At 58.3% G+C, this 21,105-nt stretch overlaps 1 protein-coding gene and 1 long non-coding RNA gene across 2 annotated transcripts; one reads left to right on the top strand and one right to left on the bottom strand.

Moving 5' to 3' along the window:
* Positions 1-39: 39 nt before the first annotated feature.
* DEGS2 (delta 4-desaturase, sphingolipid 2) lies at positions 40-20,355 on the bottom strand. The gene is made up of 3 exons (XM_082387755.1): positions 20,190-20,355; positions 2,611-3,353; positions 40-602 (listed from the first exon to the last, which is right to left on the bottom strand). The coding sequence occupies exons 1-3, from the start codon at positions 20,269-20,271 to the stop codon at positions 456-458; spliced, it is 972 nt and encodes a 323-aa protein (XP_082243881.1). The 5' UTR covers positions 20,272-20,355; the 3' UTR covers positions 40-455.
* LOC309626698 lies at positions 3,290-5,367 on the top strand. Its single transcript, XR_014243364.1, has 2 exons — positions 3,290-3,377; positions 3,988-5,367. It is a non-coding gene; the product is annotated as an uncharacterized lncRNA (long non-coding RNA).
* Positions 20,356-21,105: the final 750 nt, after the last annotated feature.

Below are 21,105 nucleotides of genomic sequence, written 5' to 3'. Positions count from 1 at the left end.
AGGAGCCGAGCCCACTCCTGGGAAGCACTATCTGTGGACTTGAAAACAAATGCTGATTTAATTTAGGGCATGGGCACGCCAGAGAAATCAGCTCCCTGGGCACAGAGCACCCAGCGCCGGGCCAGGCCTCGCCCGTGACGTCCTGGAAGGGAGGGCCCGGCCTGCGGTCACCAGTCCACATGCAGACCAAGCTTCTCCAGGCTGCCACCCGTGCCCACTGTCTCCAGGCGTGGCCTCGGGGCTCCAGGGGGACAAGAGCAGCAGCCTAGGGTGCGGGAACCAAATGCAGCCAAACCAGTTCTGGGCACTACACGCCCTGGGGACAGGTGACGGCCAGCCCTGCAGCAGGTGGGCAGGGCGAGGCCGGGCAGCAACCAGGAGCACAGGCCCTGCTCCCACCGGGCACTGAGGCGCAGGCAGCAGGGTCCGTGCACTTGGGGCGCCGGCCATCGGGCTCACAGGCCGTCCTCCGCCAGCTTGCACACCCGCTTCACCCTGGCGTAGGGCCCCAGGGAGTCCTTAGACACAAAGTCCCAGAGCACCTTCACCCACGAGTGGTGCTGGGGCAGGTGGTCGTAGTACTCGGGCGCGATCTTCCGCACCTGCGGAGAGGGCACAGATGGGTCAGAGAGGCCGGATGGGTCAGAGGCCGCGCACAGGCACGTGCACAGCCACAGGCGCGCGTGCGCGCAGACACACGTGAGCACACAGACCACGTGAGCACACGCGCAACCCTGTCATCTCCCAGGGTACCCGTGTCCGGGCCAGCCCGCTGCCCGAAGGTGGAGGGGCCATTGGCCGGGGGCACCAAGAGGTGCTGAGGCCCCTGCCCCAAATGGGGGTGAGGAGTTAAAATGCACACCCCCCCTCCCCGGAGCGCACACCCCGAGTTTCTGATCCAGGAGCCTTGGGGTGGCCGAGTTCTGCGGCACAGCCTGGCTCGAGTCCTGCTGAACCAAGGTCACGTCCACGTGCCTCGGCCCGGCGTTTGGTGCCCTATCGGACCTGCAAACCCCTCTGACCTTGGCTCCCACCCCGTCGCCCTCCTGCCAGCCTCAGGACGTGTCATTTCCCCCTCCAGCTCCCTGCCCCTCTCTGCACCTGACGCCCTCAGCCCGCCTCCTCCAAGAAGTGCTCCAGCCTCAGCACCTACACCCACACCAACTGCAGGGGAGGCCTCCCCCTCCCCCAACAGAGGACGCACCAGGTGCACAGGGCCTGCTTTATAACTGAAAAGGGGGGCCTAAGGGGGATGAGGTGACACGCATGGCAGGAACAGGGAGCCTGTGACTTTGCTTGGGAGAAGGAAAGGCTCACAGCTGACAGCAGCTGCTTCTGTGAATGTCCTGGGTCAAGATTCTGGCGCTGCTGCTTCCTGAGGCAGGGACCCCAGCTCCCTGAGCCTCTCCCTTCGCGTCCATGAAATGTGCATGATGGGCTTGAAATGCCACGTAGGCTTGTGGTGAGGCTTTGGTTAGATGGTGCCCAGCACAGAGCAGGACCTCAGTACCATTGGGGGCCGGGGGCGGGGGGGCGCCCTGCACAGCCAGGGTGGACACACAGGCTGTCAGACTCCAAAGTCATGTGGGCCACGGCACAAACACCTGAACACCCAGACCAGTGCTCACTTGCACTCCACACGAGTGGGTGAGCATGCACTCACAGACATGCACATATGGACAGGCACACCTAATCACGTGCAGGAATGTGGGCACACACAGACACGCACACACAGTCTCACACACTCAGACACCTTTCCCACCACCACAATCTCCAACCCCGCTGTGCGCAGTCACTTGTGCTCTATCCGACCAGTGCCAGACCGGAACAGCAACAACTACTCCTCCCCCTCCTCCCCCCTCCCCCTCCTCTCCCTCCCTCCTCCCCTCCCCCTCCCTCTTCCCCCTCCCCCTCCTCTCCCTCCCTCTTCCCCCTCCCCCTTCTCTCCCTCCCTCTTCCCCCCTCCCTCTTCCCCCTCCCCCTCCCTCTTCCTCCTCCCCATCCTCTCCCTCCCTCTTTCTTCTTTAGAAATTCTCCAACCCAGGTCTCCCAAGACAGAGGCACCAGCCCAGAGGCTTCCACTCTGAGGCAGCTCGGGCCAAGCCCCTTGGGTCACAAAGGGCAAGGCCCACCCTGTCCTCTCTGTGCCATGAGGGGGCCCCTGGAGGGTCACAGGGCAGTGACAAGAAATGCGGAGGGACAGGGTCAGGAAGGGGAGGTGCTTCACTCGCAGTATCGTTACTGCTGCACCATTTACAGAAGAGAAAGCTGAGGCACAGAGAGGGCAAGCGGCTTGCCCCAGGACACACAGCCAGCCAGTGAATATCATAGCTGTGCTCAAACGGGTTTTCATTAAACCAAGAGGCCTGAACTGTAAAATGCCCCTTGAGCCCCTGCCCTGCCCCCCCCCCGAATTCACCTTCTTATTCTCCAGCCAGGCACTCCGTGTGCCAGGTGGCCTTTCCTTCTGCCCTGGGGACCCCAAGTGAGCATGTAGCCATCCCACGATCAGCACGAGAGAAAGGCCAGAGTGTGGCCCAAAGCCCTCCCCACGTTCCCCCACCTCCCGCTAAGGCGCCCATCGCAGCCTCTGCGACCGTGGCCACATACCAGGGGCAGGTTGCAGCTCGGGATGCTGGGGAAGTCGTGATGCTCCACGTGGTAGCCCACGTTGAAGGTGATGCAGTTGAGGGGCCCGTAGTAGGAGTAGGTCTCGTGGCCCTGGAGGAACATGTAGTGCTCGGCCACAAAGTGGCCCGAGATGGGGTGCAGGCCCAGGCCCAGTAGGGAGCTGGCCAGCAGGTAGACCATGGGCTTGAGCCCCCAGAGGGTGAAGATGGTGGCGTTGGCCGCCAGCTGCGCCAGGGCGTTGAACACCTCCATGCGGGTCATGGCCTTGGGGTTCACGCAGAGCGGCCGCAGCGAGTAGAAGAAGGGCTGCAGCGCCAGCCAGAGCAGCTTGCGGGTCGGCGTGCAGAAGAGCCAGCCCTCAAGGCGCGTGGGCACGTCCACGTCCAGCCCGTCGCCGCCCAGGTAGCGGTGGTGATCCACGTGGTACTTCTTGAAGGAGGACGCGTAGGGCACACCCAAGGGCAGGTTGGCGAAGATGGCGAACCAGCGGTTGTGGGCAGGGTGGCCAGTGCCGAAGGCGGTGTTGTGCGAGATGTCGTGGATGGCGAGCGTCAGCGAGTGGTTCACGCAGCCCCCGAAGGCGTAGGCCCAGAAGAGCAGCCAGCGCCACGCCAGCCCGCGCGCCAGCCAGCAGGCCAGCAGCTGCGCCAGCACCATCCCCAGCACCATCCACCTGAGATGAGGGTCCGGCCGCATCAGGGCCTTGATGGCCGGGTACTTGGCTGGAGGGAGGACCGGGGGAGAAGGTGAGGGGGGCACTGGCCGCGTGGGTCCCAAATGCATGCTTCCCCTCCTCCCTCCTCTCCTCCTCAAATTTCTCCTGCCATCTTCCCTCCCTCTCTTTCCCTCCACCATCCATTAAGCCCCCAGGCAGTGACCCGGAGAGTCGCTCTAAGATCTGGCCCTGCGGCTTTGGGCCTAGAAGCAGCCTCGCCTGTGCTCGTGCCGAGGGAGGCAGGCGGGCAGACCCGTCTCCCCCCACCACCCAGGGGGCTCTGGGGAGACTTCCCAGGGTGGGGGGTCTTTGTCACCAGCCTAAATAAAGAGCAGGCGTCAGCATGGGCCACAGAAACAGAATTCCCGAAATCAAAACAGCTGCCGAGAGCCGCAGGTTCAGTGCACGCGGTGCGGGCGTCCAGGGAGCCCGAGAGCCACAGGCAGACTCTTCGGGGCCCCTGGGAGGGGGCAGGGCGGCTGGGGGAGGGGAACGTGGAGGGCTCTGGCTTTGTCTCGGTGTTTCAGTTCGTAAAACAAACAAGATCTGAAGGAAATATGATAAAATGTTGAATACACTTATTTTGGGTGGTGGGTGTTTGTTATAGCATCTTTTGTACTTTTCTGTATTTTGTTTTACAGAAAAGGAAAAAACAATGGCAGTGGGAGTTGCCCAAGCAGGGAGGGCCTTCCCAGCCGAGGAGGAGCAGCCGGAAGAGAACAGGATGGGGTGGGTGCCTTCGGGGCAAGAGAGCAGTGCCTTCTAGAAACCTCTGCTTGGTGGGAGGGGGCTGGCAGGCATAAGGCTGGTGAGGCAGCTGGTGCTGTATCCAGGGGCACGGAGGGACAGGGCCGGGGGGCATCACGTGCTCAAGGGGACAGTCACCCTCCCGCTCCAGGTCTGCTGTGTCCCTTGGCTCCCAAGCAGAGGAGACAGGCCCTCAGGTGGAGCTAGCGTCCTGACACACGGATGGGGATCGAGGCCGGCGAGGGCGGGGCTCGTCCCAGGCACCCTTAGGACAGTCAGTACCCGTCTCCAGTGCCTTCAGTGTCCGCCCCTCCTACACCCATCCAGCAGCTGGGCGGCCTCAGGCTGGCCTGTGAAGAGGGTGTCCAGGGCTGCAGCAGAGGCTGGGCCCCAAATGGAATCGGCCAGGCCAAGGTCGAATCCTGGCCTACGCTTCCCTCCTAGTGACCCAGGAAGTCGCTGCCCTTTTGTGCTCAGAATGGGAAGCGTGTGACAGCTCCTTCTTTCTCCCAGCCCAGAGAACTTTCTTTCAGAGCCACCCAGCAACGGAACAGGCTGCTTCATAGGTGGTGAGCTGCCTGTCCCTGGGGGTATGCAAGGAGAAACACAACAAGGGCAAGAACTTCTGCCCCAGAGGGAGACTCAGGCTCAGAGTCTTCCTGCCCAAGCTATGGTGGTGCCACAAGCCCATCTCGAGGTCAGTCTTGATCTTGCTGTGTGGCCATGGTGCATTCCCACCCTCTCTGGGCCTCTGTGTCCCAGTGTGACACAGTGTGGGCAGGATGTGCCTCACTGGGTATGTGTTCCACATACCGGTCCTGGAGCCTGATGGTGGGACAGCCCGCGTCTGCTGGAGATGCCGGGGGCGGCGGGGGGTCGGGGTTCCCACATCCTAGAACCTCTGCCCAGGAAGCCCACAGAATCCCCCAGGCAGCATTGACACCCCTACTATCTACACACCAGCACTCCCACCAAGCCTTCACCTCATCTGGTGGCTACGGTGGTTTTGGCTCCGACCAAGTGAGCAGTGGTGCTATACAGCCCTCAAGACAGCCTGCTGGGGCGGGGGGACGGGGAGGTGGCCGAACCTCACACCCCTACCCCCCGCTCCCATTCCAGCCTCCTTCCCCCTACTGCTGGCCCCTACTGCTGGGGCCACCCCCAGGCTTCCAAGCTCGGCAAAACTGCCTGGGCCTTTTGATCCCGGGAGCTCTCCCCAAAGCTGCCAAGGACACCACCTAATCAGGTCCCGGAGGATGGTGGTCACAGCACAAGTATCAAAGCAGAACTTGGAAAAGAGCAGGCAAGCCCAGGCCTGGCAATAAACCTCAGCCCTGCTTAACAGGGGCCCAGGGGGCCACAGCATCTCCAGGGGGGTTGGAAGGGAGCAGCGTTCAGAAAGGGTTCAAATTCCAGCTCTGGATAAGGGTTTAGTAACAAGACTATACAAAGATCTCCTACAACCCAAAAACAAAAAGACAAACAACCCAATAAAAAATGAGCAAAGGACTTGAATAGATATTTCTCCAAAGATGTGCACCTGTTTCTCTAAGCACATGAAAAGATGCTCTGCACCATCGGTCACCGGGGGTGCAGTCAGCCCCACAGTGAGATCCCACCTCAGAGCCGCTAGGACGGCTAAACTCAAAAAACGGAAAATAGCAAGTGCTGACGAGGCTGCAGAGAAATGGGGGCCCCTTTTTGTATGTTGCTATAGGAATGGAAGATGGTGCAGCCGCTGTGGAAAACAACTGGGTGGTTCCTCAAAATGTTAAACATGGAATTACCATAAGACCCAGCAATTCCACTGCTAAATATATACCCCAGAGAATTTAAATCAGGGACACAAACAGAAACTTGCATACCCATGTTCACAGAACTATTCACAATAACCAGAAGGTGGAAACAACCCAAGTGTCTGTTAACTGATGAGCAGTTAAACAAAATATGGTCTCTCTACACAATGGAATATTATTCAGCCTTAGGAAGGAATGAAACTTCCAGTTACAAAATAAGTAGGACATGGGGATGTAATGTCTAGAATGGTGACTGTAGTTATTAATACTGTGTTGCATATTTTAAAGTTGTTAAGAAAGTAGATCTTGAAAGTTCTCATCAAGAACTTCTCATCCAAATAAAGAGGGAGACATAGAGAATGGACTTGAGGACTTGGGGTGGGAGGGGGAAGCTGGGGCGAAGTGAGAGTAGCATCGACATATATACACTACGGAATGTAAAATAGTTAGCTAGTGGGAAGCAGCAGCATAGCACAGGGAGATCGGCTCGGTGCTTCGCGATGACCTAGAGGGGTGGGATAGGGAGGATGGGAGGGAGGCTCAAGAGGGAGGGGACAAAAAAAAAAAAAAAAGAGGGAGGGGACATGGGGACATGTGTATGCATATGGCTGATTCAGTTTGTTGTGCAAGAGAAACTAACACAGTATTGTGAAGCAATTATACTCCAATAAAGGTCTATTAAAAAAAAAAGAACTTCTCATCCAAGAACTCATCAAGAAAAAAAAAAATTGTAACTGTATGGTGACTTGTTGGGATCATTTCGCAGTATACCATATCACATCCCTATGTTGGTGGGGGAGGGATAAATTAGGAGTTTGGGATTAAAATATACACACTACTGGGACTTCCCTGGTGGTCCAGTGGTTAAGACTCCATGCTCCCTTGGGCTTCCCTGGTGGCGCAGTGGTTGAGGGTCTGCCTGCCAATGCAGGGGACACGGGTTCAAGCCCTGGTCTGGGAAGATCCCACATGCCGCGGAGCAACTGGGCCCGTGAGCCACCATTACTGAGCCTGCGCGTCTGGAGCCTGTGCTCCGCAACAAGAGAGGCCGCGATAGTGAGAGACCCGCGCACCGCGATGAAGAGTGGCCCCCGCTTGCCACAACTAGAGAAAGCCCTTGCACAGAAACGAAGACCCAACACAGCCATAAATAAATAAAATAAATAAATAAATAAAAATTAAAAAAAAAAAGCAGTTTAAAAAAAAAGGACTCCATGCTCCCAATGCAGGGGGCCCAGGTTCGATCCCTGGTCAGGGAACTAGATCCCACACGCTGCAACTGAGAGCCCGCGTCTCGCAACTAAAGATCCCGCATGCTGCAATTAAGACCTGGCACAGCCAAATAAGTAAATAAATATTTTTAAAAATACACACTACTATACTTAAAATAGATAACCAACAAGGACCTACGGAACTCTACTCAGTATCTTGTAAGAACCTATAATGGAAGAGAACGCAGAAAAATTATATAAATATATATTTATATATATGTATGTATGTATAACTGAATCACTTTGCTGTACACCTGAAACTAACACAACATTGTAAATCAACTATATTTCAATAAAATTTTTTTTTAAAAATTGTACACCTGAAGCTAATATAACGTTATAGGTCAATTATACCTCAATTTAAAAAGTCCTTATATTGAATTTCCTGCTTCTCTGTTTCACAATGCCAGCTCCCTTAATCCTGCTCCCGGGAACTGACTCCCAAATAAACTAGCAGCACCTCCCCCGTCCCAAAAAAACGCATGGAGGACTACCACAGGCTGCATACAACATGGATGAACCTTGAAGACATGATGCCGAGTGAAAGAAGCCAGTCAGGAAAGGCCACATACCGTACGATTCCACTTACGTGAAATATCTAGAACAGGCAAGTTCACAGAACCAGAAAGTAGAGGTTTCCAGGGCTGGGGGGGCAGGGCGGGGGGATGGGCAGTGACTGGTAATGGGTGTAGAATTTCTGTTTGGAGTCATGAAAAAGTCTTGGAAATAGGAGTGATGGCTACACCGCACTGTGAAAGTAACGAATGCCCCCAAATCACATGCTTCACGCACGGTTAAAATGGCAAATTCTATGTTATCCTTTACCACAGTTTTTTTTTTAAAGTTTAAAAAAAAAAAAAAACCCAGCTCCGAGCAGGTTACGTCAGCTCCAAGGCTCGTTTCTGAACCATAAACAGGTCGCTGGGAGGATGAATAGATAAGGCACGGAAAGCTCAGGCTGACTGGCCGGGAGCAGGCACCCAGGTGAACCTGCGCTTTACGGCCACCACCCAACAGGGCGCACCGTGAAGGCCGGCGGCCAGGATGCTGCCCGAGGACGGGTACGCTGCGGACGGCGGTGGTGGGATTAGGCCGCGGAGACGGGTACGCTGGGGACGGCGGTGGTGGGATTAGGCCGCGGAGACGGGTACGCTGGGGACGGCGGTGGTGGGATTAGGCCGCGGAGACGGGTACGCTGGGGACGGCGGTGGTGGGATTAGGCCGCGGAGACGGGTACGCTGGGGACGGCGGTGGTGGGATTAGGCCGCGGAGACGGGTACGCTGCGGACGGCGGTGGTGGGATTAGGCCGCGGAGACGGGTACGCTGGGGACGGCGGTGGTGGGATTAGGCCGCGGAGACGGGTACGCTGGGGACGGCGGTGGTGGGATTAGGCCGCGGAGACGGGTACGCTGGGGATGGCGGTGGTGGGATTAGGCTGCGAAGCGCTCTCCTCCCGGGCCTGCCCACGTGGCCCAACGGCGGCCGAGGGGGTTGTCCCTGCGTTGCGTGTGGGAGGAGCCTTGGCTGTCCCAGAAAGGCCAGCGGCCCCGAAGGGTACTCGCTGCCCCAGGCAGGTGGAAGAAGATGCAGGGAAGGGGTGCCAAGGCCCTGCCGCCTGGAACCAGCTTCCAAGGTGGAGGGAGAGACTGGCACCTGGGGTGGGCAGAACAGGGGCCCCCTCAAACGTGTGCAGGTCCTACTCCCCTCACTGTGAATCGGTCAGCTTCTGAGGGACCCTGGAAGTCAGGCTGCACCCAGGGTGTTGGTCTGCTGACCTCACAACAGCAAGGAGAGCCTGGAGTACCCCGGCGGCACAGTGTCATCCCAGGCTCAGGACAGTGGAAAAGCGAGCAGGAGAGGCGGTCCGGGGATGTGCAAGGTCTCCACCGGCCTCGCTCGCTGTGAAGATCGAGGGGCCACGAGCCGAGGGGCGCAGGCGGCTCCAGAAGCTGGAAAGGCCAGGAAACAGATCCCCCCCTGGAGCCTCCAGAAGAAACTTCACCCAGTGGGACCCGGGTCAGACTTCTGACCTCCAGAACCGTAAGATAACAAGCGCGTTGTTTGTGGTAACTTGTCTCTGCAGCTCTAGGAAACGCACGGCACCTGGATGGGGGATGAGGAAACCCCGGGGCTCCGACAGCCCGGCTGACCTCACTGCCCCATCCCTGCACTGGCCTGGCGCTGGGCGCTGGGCACAGCGGCGACTCACACTCGACCCTGCCCTTCAAGGGCCCCACTGCCCGCCAGCCTTGGCTGAGGTGGACCAGCCAGCATGGCGCTCGCCCAGCATCACCCCGCCAGGCGGGGCAAAGGAGACAAAACGACCCCGACCTGGGGGGTGGGCCCCACTCGGGAGGGGGGCAGGAGGCAGGCCTCATCCCAGCTTGTTCCTGCCGCCAAAGGGGGTCAGAGTGAGCGGGCACACTTCAGAAGGTGGCCTCAGTGGTGCCCAGGAAGATGCGTGCTTCCACTGGGGGGCTGAGAGGCCCGAGGGGGCGGGAATCCAGCAGCCACAGTGAGGTGGAGCAGGGGAGGATAGAAGTGTCTTCACGATGGCCAGGGCAAGAAGGATCTGCCTGCAACCCAGCCTTCAGGAATGTTCTCGCCCAGTGCCCAGGAACTCACGTGCAAAGTTCCCGAACATTTGCATACCTGAATGTCAGGTTGGGACCACAGGCCGCAGGGCTCCACCAGCCTCCTGCCCACCAGAGGTGGCCTCTGGACACCAGCCTCGCCCCTTGGGCAACCAGGGCCCGGGCCCTCACCTGCCCAGGCACACCTGGGAGCTCAGCCAGGCCACCAGCCTCCACAGGGCGGGTCTCTCCCGCTTCCCCTTGGAAGGAGGCCAGGCCTGGGGCAGGCCACACCTGCACCAGGTGAGCACAGACTGGCAAGCCAGCAGGGACAAGCACCCCAGCTCAGGGATCCAGGCCAGCAAACAGGCCACTCCCGTACCCCTCAGAGGCGAGGGCAGTGACAGAGCCCAGCAGCTGTGACCTTGGATGGTGGGCCTCTGGTGCCCCATCTGTCATACAAGGCCAGTAAGGCGTGCATGAAAGCATGGAAGCAAAGGAGAACATCCTTGGGTGTCCCTTCCCTGCCTGGCCTGGCGCCCCTTCCTCCTTTCCTGACAGTTTCCCAGGGACTCAGCTGCCCTCAGCTCGGGTGCGGCCTCAACACAGCCTGGGGTGCCTGGTCCCCAGCCCCTCACCCTGGCCGACTGGGCAGGCCACAGCACTGCCCCAGCCTAGGTCTCCACATCTGGGAAATGGGGGTGACACCCCGACCTGCCCATCCAGGCTGTGGTGAGGCTGGGATGACAGCTCTGGGCCCTGGGAGCTGTTACTACTGTTGTTATTAAATACAGTTTTCTGATCTGAGAGTGAAAAACATCCCATTTCTGACCTTTGGGGCTGTGGGCTGATCTTGGAGGTGATCTGGCCCCAGGCTTGCTTTAACGTATGAGAAAAGGCCCCATGCTCCCCGGCCACGATAGTCACTGGGCCCAGCCATCCTGCTGGAAGCAACGGAAAAAGGCGGCCCAGGCACAAGCTGGATGCTGGGCAGCTCAGGGGCGACCCCGAGGGGGGGCCAAGCGCATAAGCTCCAGATCACCTCCACCCTGCCCAGAGGCCCTGTCCAGACCACGGTGCGGGGAGGAGGAGCCCCAGCAAGCCAATCAAGTCAAAAATGGGGGCTCAGAGACAGTGGCCAGGGGGCTAGGAGCCCAGCGGACTCCAGGGGTGGCATGGCTCAGAGACCTCGCTGAACACCCCCGGCCTTCAGCGGAGACCCCAGGAAGGCGCCATCTAAGGAGTGGGGCCCCTCCGGACCCACCCGAGCCGCGCTGGGGAGCAGGGTCAGGCTGGTTCACTAGCTCATCTACCACCTGCTGGACGAAGACTCCATCCTCGCTCAAGCGAAACAGCAAACATCGAACCTTTTCAATTCCAGGGCTTCTGGGTCCCTGGGGAGGTGCGAGGCCTAGGGGCCTCCCTGAGAAGATGCCCTGGGGCCCTCCAGCCAGGCAGGCCTAATGAGGTCACTGGGTGCAGTCGGGTTTGGGATAAATGGAGCCGTGGGATTGGGGGTGCCCAGCTGCCGGGGGTCAAGGAGGGTCACAGGAAGGAAGGCAGGACAGGCACCTGCTGGACTTTGCAGGGTCCTGGGGGCCCCAGCAAGAACCGTGTCAGCAGGAGGTGAGGTGAGACGGTGAGGCCAAGCGCAGGCCTGGGGAGGGAGGGCTGGCTCGGGGGGTGAGATGGGAGAGATTGGGGCCAGCGGATGGCAGAAGGAGAGGACAGAGGTGCGGGGCGGGGGTCACGGAGAAGGCCAGGGGGTGCTGGCCTGACAGAGGGGCGCCTCTTCTGGGGCTCAGGGATGAGGCTGGGGAGGGAAAGCTGCTGGCTTCATCTTCTCTGGGCCCCAGGAGGAGGGCGAGAGCGCCCTGGCAGCCCCGTGAGGAGTCCTCCGGGCCTGGCTGGACACCCAAGCCTGGCCCAGCCTGACCAGGCTCTGCCCCCCTGGGGGATCTCAGCTGATGTCGGGGGGAGCCCTGCTCGCTCAGGCCTCCAGCACAGAGCACCAGAGAAGCTGGGTTAGGACGCTCACGCCTCAAGGGCCCTCTGCTCCAGTGGGGCGGCCTGGAGCCCGCACGGACAGCCACATGGAACCAGAGACAAACAGACCCATGCAAGTGGCCTTCCAGCAGCAGCCTGGGCGGGGCCCAAGGCAGTTGCCCACGAAAACAACCATTGCTAGAAGTCACACTGTCCAGGCATGACACAGAAAGGAGGGGCGGAGGCCCAGGGAAGGGTCTGACAAGGCAGGGCAAGGCCAACAGAGCCAAGACTTGACCTCAGGACCCCCCGACTTCAGGCCCGCTGGATGCGGCCGGAGCCCGGGTGTGGACGTGGTGCTCAGCAGGTGAAACGTGCCCGGCGCCTGGCACACACTTACTCACGCAGCCCTCACCACCCTGCCGGGAGGGGACCGTCCCCCCGTGTTAGAGATGAGCATGCAGAGCTTCCACCACGTGGTGAAACGACCTGTCTAATTTTCCACCGCCTCCACCAGAGTCCGCAGGGATTCCTCAGCCTCGAGAGAAGCTGCTTCCTGGAGCTGGGCTACGTCGTCAGGGCAGAGCGCCCAGAGAAAATCCTGGGTCCCAGTTCGAGAGAACCTCACTGCAGCCCGGCTCAGTCCAACTGCTGTGCGCCCCTGGGCCAGCCCCTGTCCCTCTCTGGGCCAGCTTCCTCACGCTCCGTCCCTAAGGCACCCACTCTGACCAGCCTGGGCTGTGAGGACCTGGAGATGGGGTCTTCCCCAGGGCACACGGGCCTCGGGGGGACAGCAGAGAGGCGGCCGCAGGCCCTGAGGTGCTGGGGAGCTTGGCTCCAGCAGATGCGAACACTTCCGTGCATTACACATATTTACATACGTGGCGGACCTGTTCATAGGGACCCAGAGGGCTCAGCAGAGGAGGAGCCTGCCGGAGGGAAGGCAGCCTGACCCCTGCGCCCTACACGATCCCACAGAACCGTCTCCCCGTGGGCACCTGGCTATTCCCAGAAGCTTTCCCGACAAATCCTGCCGTGCCCGGCGTGGTGGGGAGGAAACGGCAGAAACAGGCGGCCAGGCGGGGGGGGCTGCCGGGCCCTCGCCCTCCGCAGGGAGCAAGGGCGGTCCCAAGGCCTCCCACGCAGCCCCAGCCGACCGGCCGCGATGAAGTCCCTTCTCTCCGGCCTCCTCCAGGGCTCCCAGGAGCACACGGGGCTTCTCCCCACTCTGCATCTTCCACGCCCCCGGGCCGGGCACCATCTAGGGCTAGATACCCTGACCGCTTCCCCAGGGAGGTCAAGTGCCATCGCAGGACAGCCCCACTGGCTCCAGGGGGGCCTTGTCACCGCCTTTCACCACCAAGTGCGCCCCAGCCTGAACATCGCATCGCGTCGGTCAGCTCACTGCTGCCCACCTGCCTCCAGCGCCTGTCTGACCCTGTCCTGCCACAAGCCACCCCGTGCGGAGCACCTTCCCTCTGCCCCCAGCGGCTGAGCACCTGTCCCCTGGCAGCTTCTACAGCGAAGGCACCCAAGCCCTCTTCACCCCCTCCTTCCTGAGCGGCTCCCCTGCAGCTCTGGCCCCAGTGCTCCCTAAGCCGCCTTGCCCTGCCCCACCTCGCCCACCTCCCTTCCGGTTTCGGAGCCCAAAGGCAAGCCTAAGCCTGGCTGGTCAGCGTGGGAGGTGCTCTGGGGGACCGGGAAGCGGCCCAAAGTGCATTCTGGAGTCACTCACCCACCTCCGGCCGAACCGCCTCTTGATTCCCAGACAAATATTTGCCGAAGGTCTGGCCGGAGCCAGGCCCAGGCCCCAGAGGCGGGAGGGGCCCGCAGGCTGAGCGGGGGTGGGAGGCACACGTGCGGGGCACAGTGGCGTGTCCCGACTAGGACGTGCTTACAGAGGACACACACACCGAGTCCCGTGACACTCGAGCCAAAACTCGAGGGATGAGGAGTGGCTCTGAGGATACAGGGTGGGCTGCCGAGTGACTGCAGGTGGTCCTAGGGACCTCTGGGGTGAGGGGAAGGCTCTAAAACTAGATGGTGTAACTTTACTAAAAAATCACTGGACTGTGCCTTTAAAATGAGTGCATTTTATGGCATGTAAATCACACCTCATAAAAGCTGGTCTGAATTAAAGAATGTGGATTAGAAGCAGGCCAGGTGGAAGGCACACCACACTCATCAGTACGGAGGCCGGAAAGAATGAGAGGAAGGGGCCTCGTGAGCTGGCGACTGCCCGTGGGTCACGTGCCAGGGAGGACACGAAGGGGGACAGGCTCTCTTCAGGTCCCGGGTGGAGAAGAGGGTGGGACAGAGGCGCAGGCCGGAGTCACCAAGTTAGAGCCCTGTCCTAACCCTAACCAGGCTGGGTGACCTTGGGCAAGGGGCCCAACTTCCCAGGGTCCTGCCCTGCACAAAAAAAAATGCAAATGTCTGTAAGGCCAAAAAAAAAAAAAAAGCAGGGGTGGGGGGATGGGGAGAAACGAAACGAATTAAAAAAATGTTCCAAGACTTCCCTGGCGGTCCAGTGGTTAAGACTCCACGCTTCCAATGCAGGGGTGCAGGTTCAATCCCTGGTCAGGGAACTAAGTTTCCACGTGATGTGCAATGCACACCCCGCCTCAAAAAAAACAGCAAAAAAAAAATGTTCCAAGTGAAAAGACAAAGGACAGACATGGGAAGATTCTTGTTACATGTGGCAAAAGCAGGGCCACTACAAGTCATGTATAAAAGACTCCTACGGATCCAGGAAAAGGACTTCTCTGATAGAAAAAGGACATGAGTCGAAAATTCACATAAGGAGAAAGACAGTGAAATCATGGAAGAAACACTCAGCCTCACTAATCAGCTCAGAAAGCCAATTAAAATGGGATGTCTCAGGACTTTCCTGGTGGTCCAGTGCCTGGGACTCTGCGCTCCCAATGCAGGGGGCCGACATTCAATCCCTGGTCAGGGAACTAGATCCCACATGCCGCAACTAAGAGTTCGCATGCCACAACTAAAGATCCCACGTGCTGCAACTAAAGATCCAACGTGTCCACAACTAAAAAGATCCAGTGTGCAGCAACTAAAGATCCTGTGTGCCAACTAAGACCCAGCACAGCCAAATAAATAGATAAATAGATAGATAGATGATAGATAGATAGATAGATAGATAGATAGATAGATAGATAGATAGATAGATATTAGGGGGAAAAAAAAAACAATGGGATGTCTCCCTGCTCTCCAGCTGGCAAGGATTAAACCGCGTGCTCTGAGCTGTGGCTGACAGGTCCCTGGCACCTCTGGAGGGAGGGAAACCCTGCGACAGTCGTGGCAGGTTGGACTAGAGATGCTCAAGCTTTGGTAGATGACTACTGCCTCACTCAGCCTCGCTGGGAAGGGCACTGGTGGAGGTGGGCCTGGCCCTGCACTTGGGAAGCTCAGAGTTGAGTGGGAGAGTCAGACAAAGCTATCATCCCACAAATCAATGTAGAATTACAGATGGGAGCGAAGGTCACAAGGTAACAGTGCACAGCACCCCACAGAAGGATAGGGGAGGAATAGCTGGGCGGCAGAGACGGTGGTAGACTGTGGTGTGGGCAACCAGCCTATGCCTGCCGCTGGCAAGCGCCCAAATATATCGCTCTCTCCCCAACTCCGTGGGCAGCGATGCATGTTGGTAGTTTGAAATTGGCCATGATGGAAATAGCTATAAAAATTGGCAAACGCCAATTTGCGAATCAGGGTCCTTTGTTCCCTCCAGAGATTCAGTTGATTGTTTAATATTTCCCAGCACACCGTGTGTGAGGGCACGCACTGTTAGACAGTGTTTCTGAGAAAGGGACATTTAGGCTGAGACCTGAAGGATGCACAGGAGTTCCGTAGACGAAGAGTAGGGAAAAAGAATTCAAGCAGAGGAAACAGCAACTGCAAAAGCCATGAAGTAGGAAATGGGCAGGTGGGGGGTATATTCCACCAAGTGGCTAGAGAGCAGAAAGTAAGGAGAAAGGGCAGGGGCCAGAGCGTGGGGGTGCCAATACGCAGAGCAGAGATGAGATTTTAGGAAGGGAAGCCCTTGGAGGATTCAAGCCAGGGAGGACACAATCAGCTCAAATAGGGTCCTAGAGGGACTCCCTGGTGGTCCAGTGGGTAAGACGCCATGCTCCCAATTCAGGGGCCTGGGTTCAATCCCTGGTCAGGGCACTAGATCCCACATGCTGCAACTAAGACCCAGATAAATAAATAAATATTTTTTAAAAAAATAGGGTCCCAGGGATCACCTATTGTCCGTGCTGCTGTGTGCCCATGCACCCAGCAACCCCCCTCCCCCCTCCCCACCCAACTTAGGACCCCAGCACCCCTCCCTCCCCACCCAACTTAGGACCACAGCACCCCTCCCTCCCCCCTCCCCACCCAACTTAGGACCACAGCACCCCTCCCTCCCCACCCAACTTAGGACCACGGCACCCCTCCCTCCCCCCTCCCCACCCAACTTAGGACCACAGCACCCCTCCCTCCCCACCCAACTTAGGACCATGGCACCCCTCCCTCCCCACCCAACTTAGGACCACAGCACCCCTCCCTCCCCACCCAACTTAGGACCACAGCACCCCTCCCTCCCCACCCAACTTAGGACCACAGCACCCCTTTCTCGGAGAGCTGCAACTCTCTGCCCTCACGATGTGATACTATGCGCTTTGCCCATCACAGCCCCCCGCCCGCTGGCCAATCAGAGGACTCACAGCTCTGGCCAGAGATCAGCCGGCTCAAGGGGACGACGGGCTACTCAGGGCAGAAGGGGAGAGAGGCACCTCTCTCTCTTCTGTGGGAATCTCAGAGCCGGGTGGACACAGGCTGCAGCCCGCCTGGAGGACGAGGGGAAGGCCGACTGCAGCAAGGACGGGGCGGGAGAGAATGGCCGTGTGGCCGGCCCGCCCTCCGCCCCGGCTCCAGCATCTCTGTGGGTGGGTGACGAGCCTCCACGAATGCGCCTGAGCGTGCCCCCAGTTCCGTTCTGGATCTTACCACTCGCCACTCAGAGACCCCTACGCCCACCCCAGGGCCTTTCGTGAGCAAATAGTCCAACAATTGCTGGAGTCTCACTTCCTTGCTTTCCTTTGATTATTTTTTGATTATTTGATTTTTTTTTTTTTTTTTTTTTTTACTTATGAAAGGGCACATACATGGTAAAACACAAAAAACAAAAAAATCACAAAGCTATTTGTTTTTGAAAAGACAAAGTCAAACCCTGCTTCTTATTCCGCTGGGCACACCTGGCTTGGACTCTGATCTCCAGTGTGACCAGAGTCTCGCCGGCTCTGTTCCTGCCCTCGCAGCACAGAGAGCCTCAGCCCCGGCCTGCAAGGCATGGCCCCATCCAGGCAGGATCTGGAGACGGACTTTGGTCCTGCCCGAAGAGCACGGCAACCGGCTCTACGTGAGGATTTCCTCGATTCTGACTTCAAGATTAGGATCTCTGAGCATCCAATGGCCCCCGAGGAGCTTGGTGTGGGCCACAGCAGCCAGCTGGCTGGGACTGGAGCACATCCCTGCCTGAACACCAACTTGGCCTCTGTGGCCACTGAGCTGTGTGGCCCTAGGCAAGTCACTTCCGCTCTCTGAGCCCCACTCTGGGGCCTCCTCTGTAAAGAGAGGCTGACAGTTACACATAGGATTTCCCTCAGGCTGGGAACAGCACAAAGCTTCAGGAAAACAGAGATGGAAAGGCATTCCCTGTCCTTGGGGAAAACATGGGCCTTTCTGCAAGAGGTAATAATTATCATCGCAGCTAACATTTCGTTGAGTGCTGGGCTAAGCATGAACACCACCTCATTTAATCTACACAACAGGGACTTCCTTGGTGGCACAGTGTTTAAGACTCTGCGCTGCCAGTGCAGGGGGCCCAGGTTCCATCCCTGGTTGGGGAACTAGATCCCACATGCATGCCGCAACTAAGAGTTTGCATGCCACAGCTAAGGAGCCAACCAGCCACAACTAAGACCTGTCGCATCCAAATAAATAAATATTTTTAAAAAAAAATAAATAAAAGTGATATTTTTTTTTAAATCTGCACAACAACTCCATAAAGAAAGTGCTACTATTCACCCCTTTTAACTCAATCAAACCTCAGTTTCCTCATCTGCTTATTGACTTGCCCAGGGTCACATGGCTAATGTGTGGTGTTGTCCTTGCCAGGAGATCAGCTCACAGCCACGGTCTAGACCCATGTAATGTGCCCCAGAGAGATAAGGACCCGATGGGCTGGAGCAGTGGAGGGGAATCCCCCTGAAGCACCCTCCCTTGGCCCAGGCTTGGGGGGGGAGGGAGGGTAATTCCCACAGGAGGGAGAACTGAGCAAGAGCGAGTGGGGCAGAGTAGCGAGGAAGGTCCCCCAGGCGGAGGAACAGCGTGCGCACGTGCCTGAGAGGGAGGGGGAATGGCACATTCCAAGTTCGTTAGCTCAAAGCTGGACGTGTGGGGAGGAACCCACAGCGCTCAGTGCACAAAGGGAATTTGCAAAGCTCCCTGGAGAGTCAGCCCTTGAGAACTTGTGCTGTCCCCACCCTGGCCCAAGTCACCTCCCTCTCCTCCAAGTCTTCCAGGCTTCCCAGCCACTGTGCCGGATGCTTCCTGGATTGGTTCCAGGGCCCGTGGCTTCTCTCTTCAGAGACAGATCATTCTCCATGTCCTGACGTGCCGGGTACCACACTGAGCACCTTCTCACCGAAGCTCTCCTTTTATCCTCATACCCACTCCGCCAGAAAGAATGATGGTGCCCATTATGCAGATTGGGAAAATAAGTCTGCAACCCAGAGTGTCTGGATCCCTCCAGGCAGCTCTGTGGGCCAGGATACATCCTACAGCCTTCTCCACCTGGGGCCAGGTGCCCAGTGAGTCCTGTAAGGGGGAGGTGGGGGACAGCCAGGGGAGGGGAAGGAAACACAGCCCTGCCTTGAAACTGCTGAGAGACAGCAGCCAAGATGCCTGTGCTCCGTGGGGGAGGGAGGACCAGATGATCACCAAGTGCCCTCTGAGCCACCTGCAGGAAGTTCGCAGGAGTAAATAGTGCTGGGTTATTGCTCACCTCACAGGAGAAAACCACAGACGTTACAGACCCACCCAGGGGTCTCTAGGCCCTGAACCCCCAGCAACAGCAAGGCACAGTCATACACTAACCACTCAATGCATCCGGTGTCTGAAAGGTAATAGGACAGATATTTCCCTAGTCTTGGGGTGGAGCAGGAAGATACCAAAGGGAAAATTCTAAAGAAAAAAAAGCCAACCTATTCAAATGCATTTTTAAAAAAAAAACAAAAAAGCTTTTGTGACTATAAAGGGAAAAAGATTTGCAATGTATAAGACAAAGGGTTAAAAGCCTCTATACAAAGAGCTCTAACACCAACAAGCAAAAGACCAAGCCAAGAGGAAAAAAAAAAATTTAAATGGCCAATTAAACATTGAAACCAATCATCAAATTAAAAATTAAACCCACCATGAAATAGTATTGTTTTGTCAATCTGCTTGGTAAAGATTAAAAACGTTTGCCAACCCCAGGTGTAGGCGAGGGTGTGGCGAAATGGCGACGGATTCTGGGGCAGGGGAACGTGTCCACCCTGCTGGAAGCTGGCCTGGCCCTGCAAAGGCGAGTTGGTGGCACCTAGTAAAAGCTGTTCTGGAGGTGCGAGCCCTTTAACCTCTAATTGCAGGTAAAGGACTGTACACCCTGGGTCTTCCTGAGAGACGGATGGAGCCCATCAGGATGGGTGAATCCAAAGGATGGGTGACCACGTAGGTAAAAATGACCTCCCGGGACACTAAACGACAGAGAGGGGGTCCACCGTGTATTAGGCTATAAAACAAAAGGACAGACTCTTTGGTACAATCTTTGTTTTTAAAAAACTTGTCTCTCTGGTTCAGCGTTTGCTTCCTTCGAGGCGCGCATTCTGCCCTAAACTCCGGGATTGGGGGTGGGCTTGGCGGCTTCTCCGGCTGGGCCGCCGGGACCCCGGCGCTCAGCGCACGCAGGAGCCCGGGGGCCGGCGGAGGACAGGTGGCTGCCTTCGAAGGCGGGGGCGGCGCATCCCGTACAAAGACAGTCCCTGGGGCCGACCTCTGCGCTGCGACCTCTCCCCAGAGTTCGAGCCCTGGTCCCGGCCCTGGGAGTGGCTCGCGTCCCACAGCCAGGATGGAGCAGCTGAGACGCGCTCCCCTGACGCACGGATCTGGGCTCGGGTCCTCGGGTCTTAGATCCCAGGACAGAGGCAGAGACGCGAGCGGAGTTCCAGGCCGGAGCTGGGGACCCTCAGGAACCCCGAGCCGGGGACGCTGAGGGAGGGGGAGGGAGTGGCGCTCCTGCCCTCTCTGGAGCAGAGGTCCGGGAGGGCCTGCTTGGCATCTGGGCCCGCAGGAGCGACCCCCTGGGCTCGGGCTGGCCCGGGACACCAGACGGCCCCAGGGCCGTCCCCACCTGGGGCCCGAGCTCACCGAGCATCTCCTTGCGCCGCTGCGTGTGCGGCTGCTCCGTGTAGACCCACTCGAAGTCGCTGCGGCCCGCGCTGTTGCCCATGGTGGGGCCGGGAGCGCGGCTCAGGGCTCCGCTGCTCTCCACCTGCCTCCCTGCTCTGCGCGAGGACCAGTTCGGGCTCGGGGCGGGGCCTCCGGGGGCGGGGCCTCCGTGGGCGGGGCCGGGAGCGCCTCTGCCACCAGACCTGGGCGCGGCCTTGTGTCGGGGCAGAGGCGGGTCCCCGGGGCTCTCGGAGCCTCAGTGTCCTCGGTTGGAAAATGAGATTGTTAGGACGCAACCCCGTGCAGAGTCCCTGGACTCCACGTTGTGTGGCGACGCCCCGTTCCCTCGGTTTCACTGAGGCCCCCCCGCGGCCCAGGGCCACTCGCGCTCCTGCCACCCCTGCCCCTACAGACCCGCCGGTGAGAGCGCCCACCTGGCACGGGGCAGGGGTTGGAGGGTAGAGATTAAATGGATGCGACAGTGCTGGTAAACAGAAGGGGCTCGGGAAAGGTTCGCCACAGCGATTCTCCCTTCCCCGACCCACTCCTTTCATGCAACAAGGCAGAGGGCAATGAGGTGTCTGCAGCTTCGTGGGAGTGTGTCAGCCCCACCCCTGCCTTCAGGGAAATCGAGCGGTAGGGACACAGACATGGAAGAGGCTTATTAATGACTTAGGATGATACGTGCTATGACACAGGTAGGTCCTGGGACAGCTAATGTTCAGTAGAGGGGTCTTTTGTATTAGGCTTCAAAGGATGAGTAGGAGTTCAACAGCTAAAGAAGGGCAAGGGCATTGGTGGTAGAGGGAACAGAAGCTGCAAAGGCTGGGACTTGGAAGAATCCAGAAATTGTCAGAATGGAGAGTCTGGTTTGTGAGGAGTGGGGGCACAGGGC

The sequence above is a fragment of the Balaenoptera borealis genome (genome assembly GCF_965194805.1).
Source record: "Balaenoptera borealis genome assembly, chromosome: 3".
Taxonomy (NCBI): Eukaryota; Metazoa; Chordata; class Mammalia; order Artiodactyla; family Balaenopteridae; genus Balaenoptera; species Balaenoptera borealis.
The sequence above is the reverse complement of the archived record's forward strand: the minus strand, read 5'-3'. Positions and strand labels throughout refer to the sequence as shown.

Bases quoted from the DNA above. Each gene is read 5' to 3' on its own strand.
- DEGS2 (XM_082387755.1), bottom strand. From the start codon at position 20,271: ATGGGCAACAGCGCGGGCCGCAGCGACTTCGAGTGGGTCTACACGGAG. The intron at 3,354-20,189 runs GTGAGCTCGGGC...TCCTCCCTCCAG, and splicing joins GCGGCGCAAGGAGATGCTCG to CCAAGTACCCGGCCATCAAG. The intron at 603-2,610 runs GTATGTGGCCAC...CCCTCTCCGCAG, and splicing joins CGAGCTGCAACCTGCCCCTG to GTGCGGAAGATCGCGCCCGA.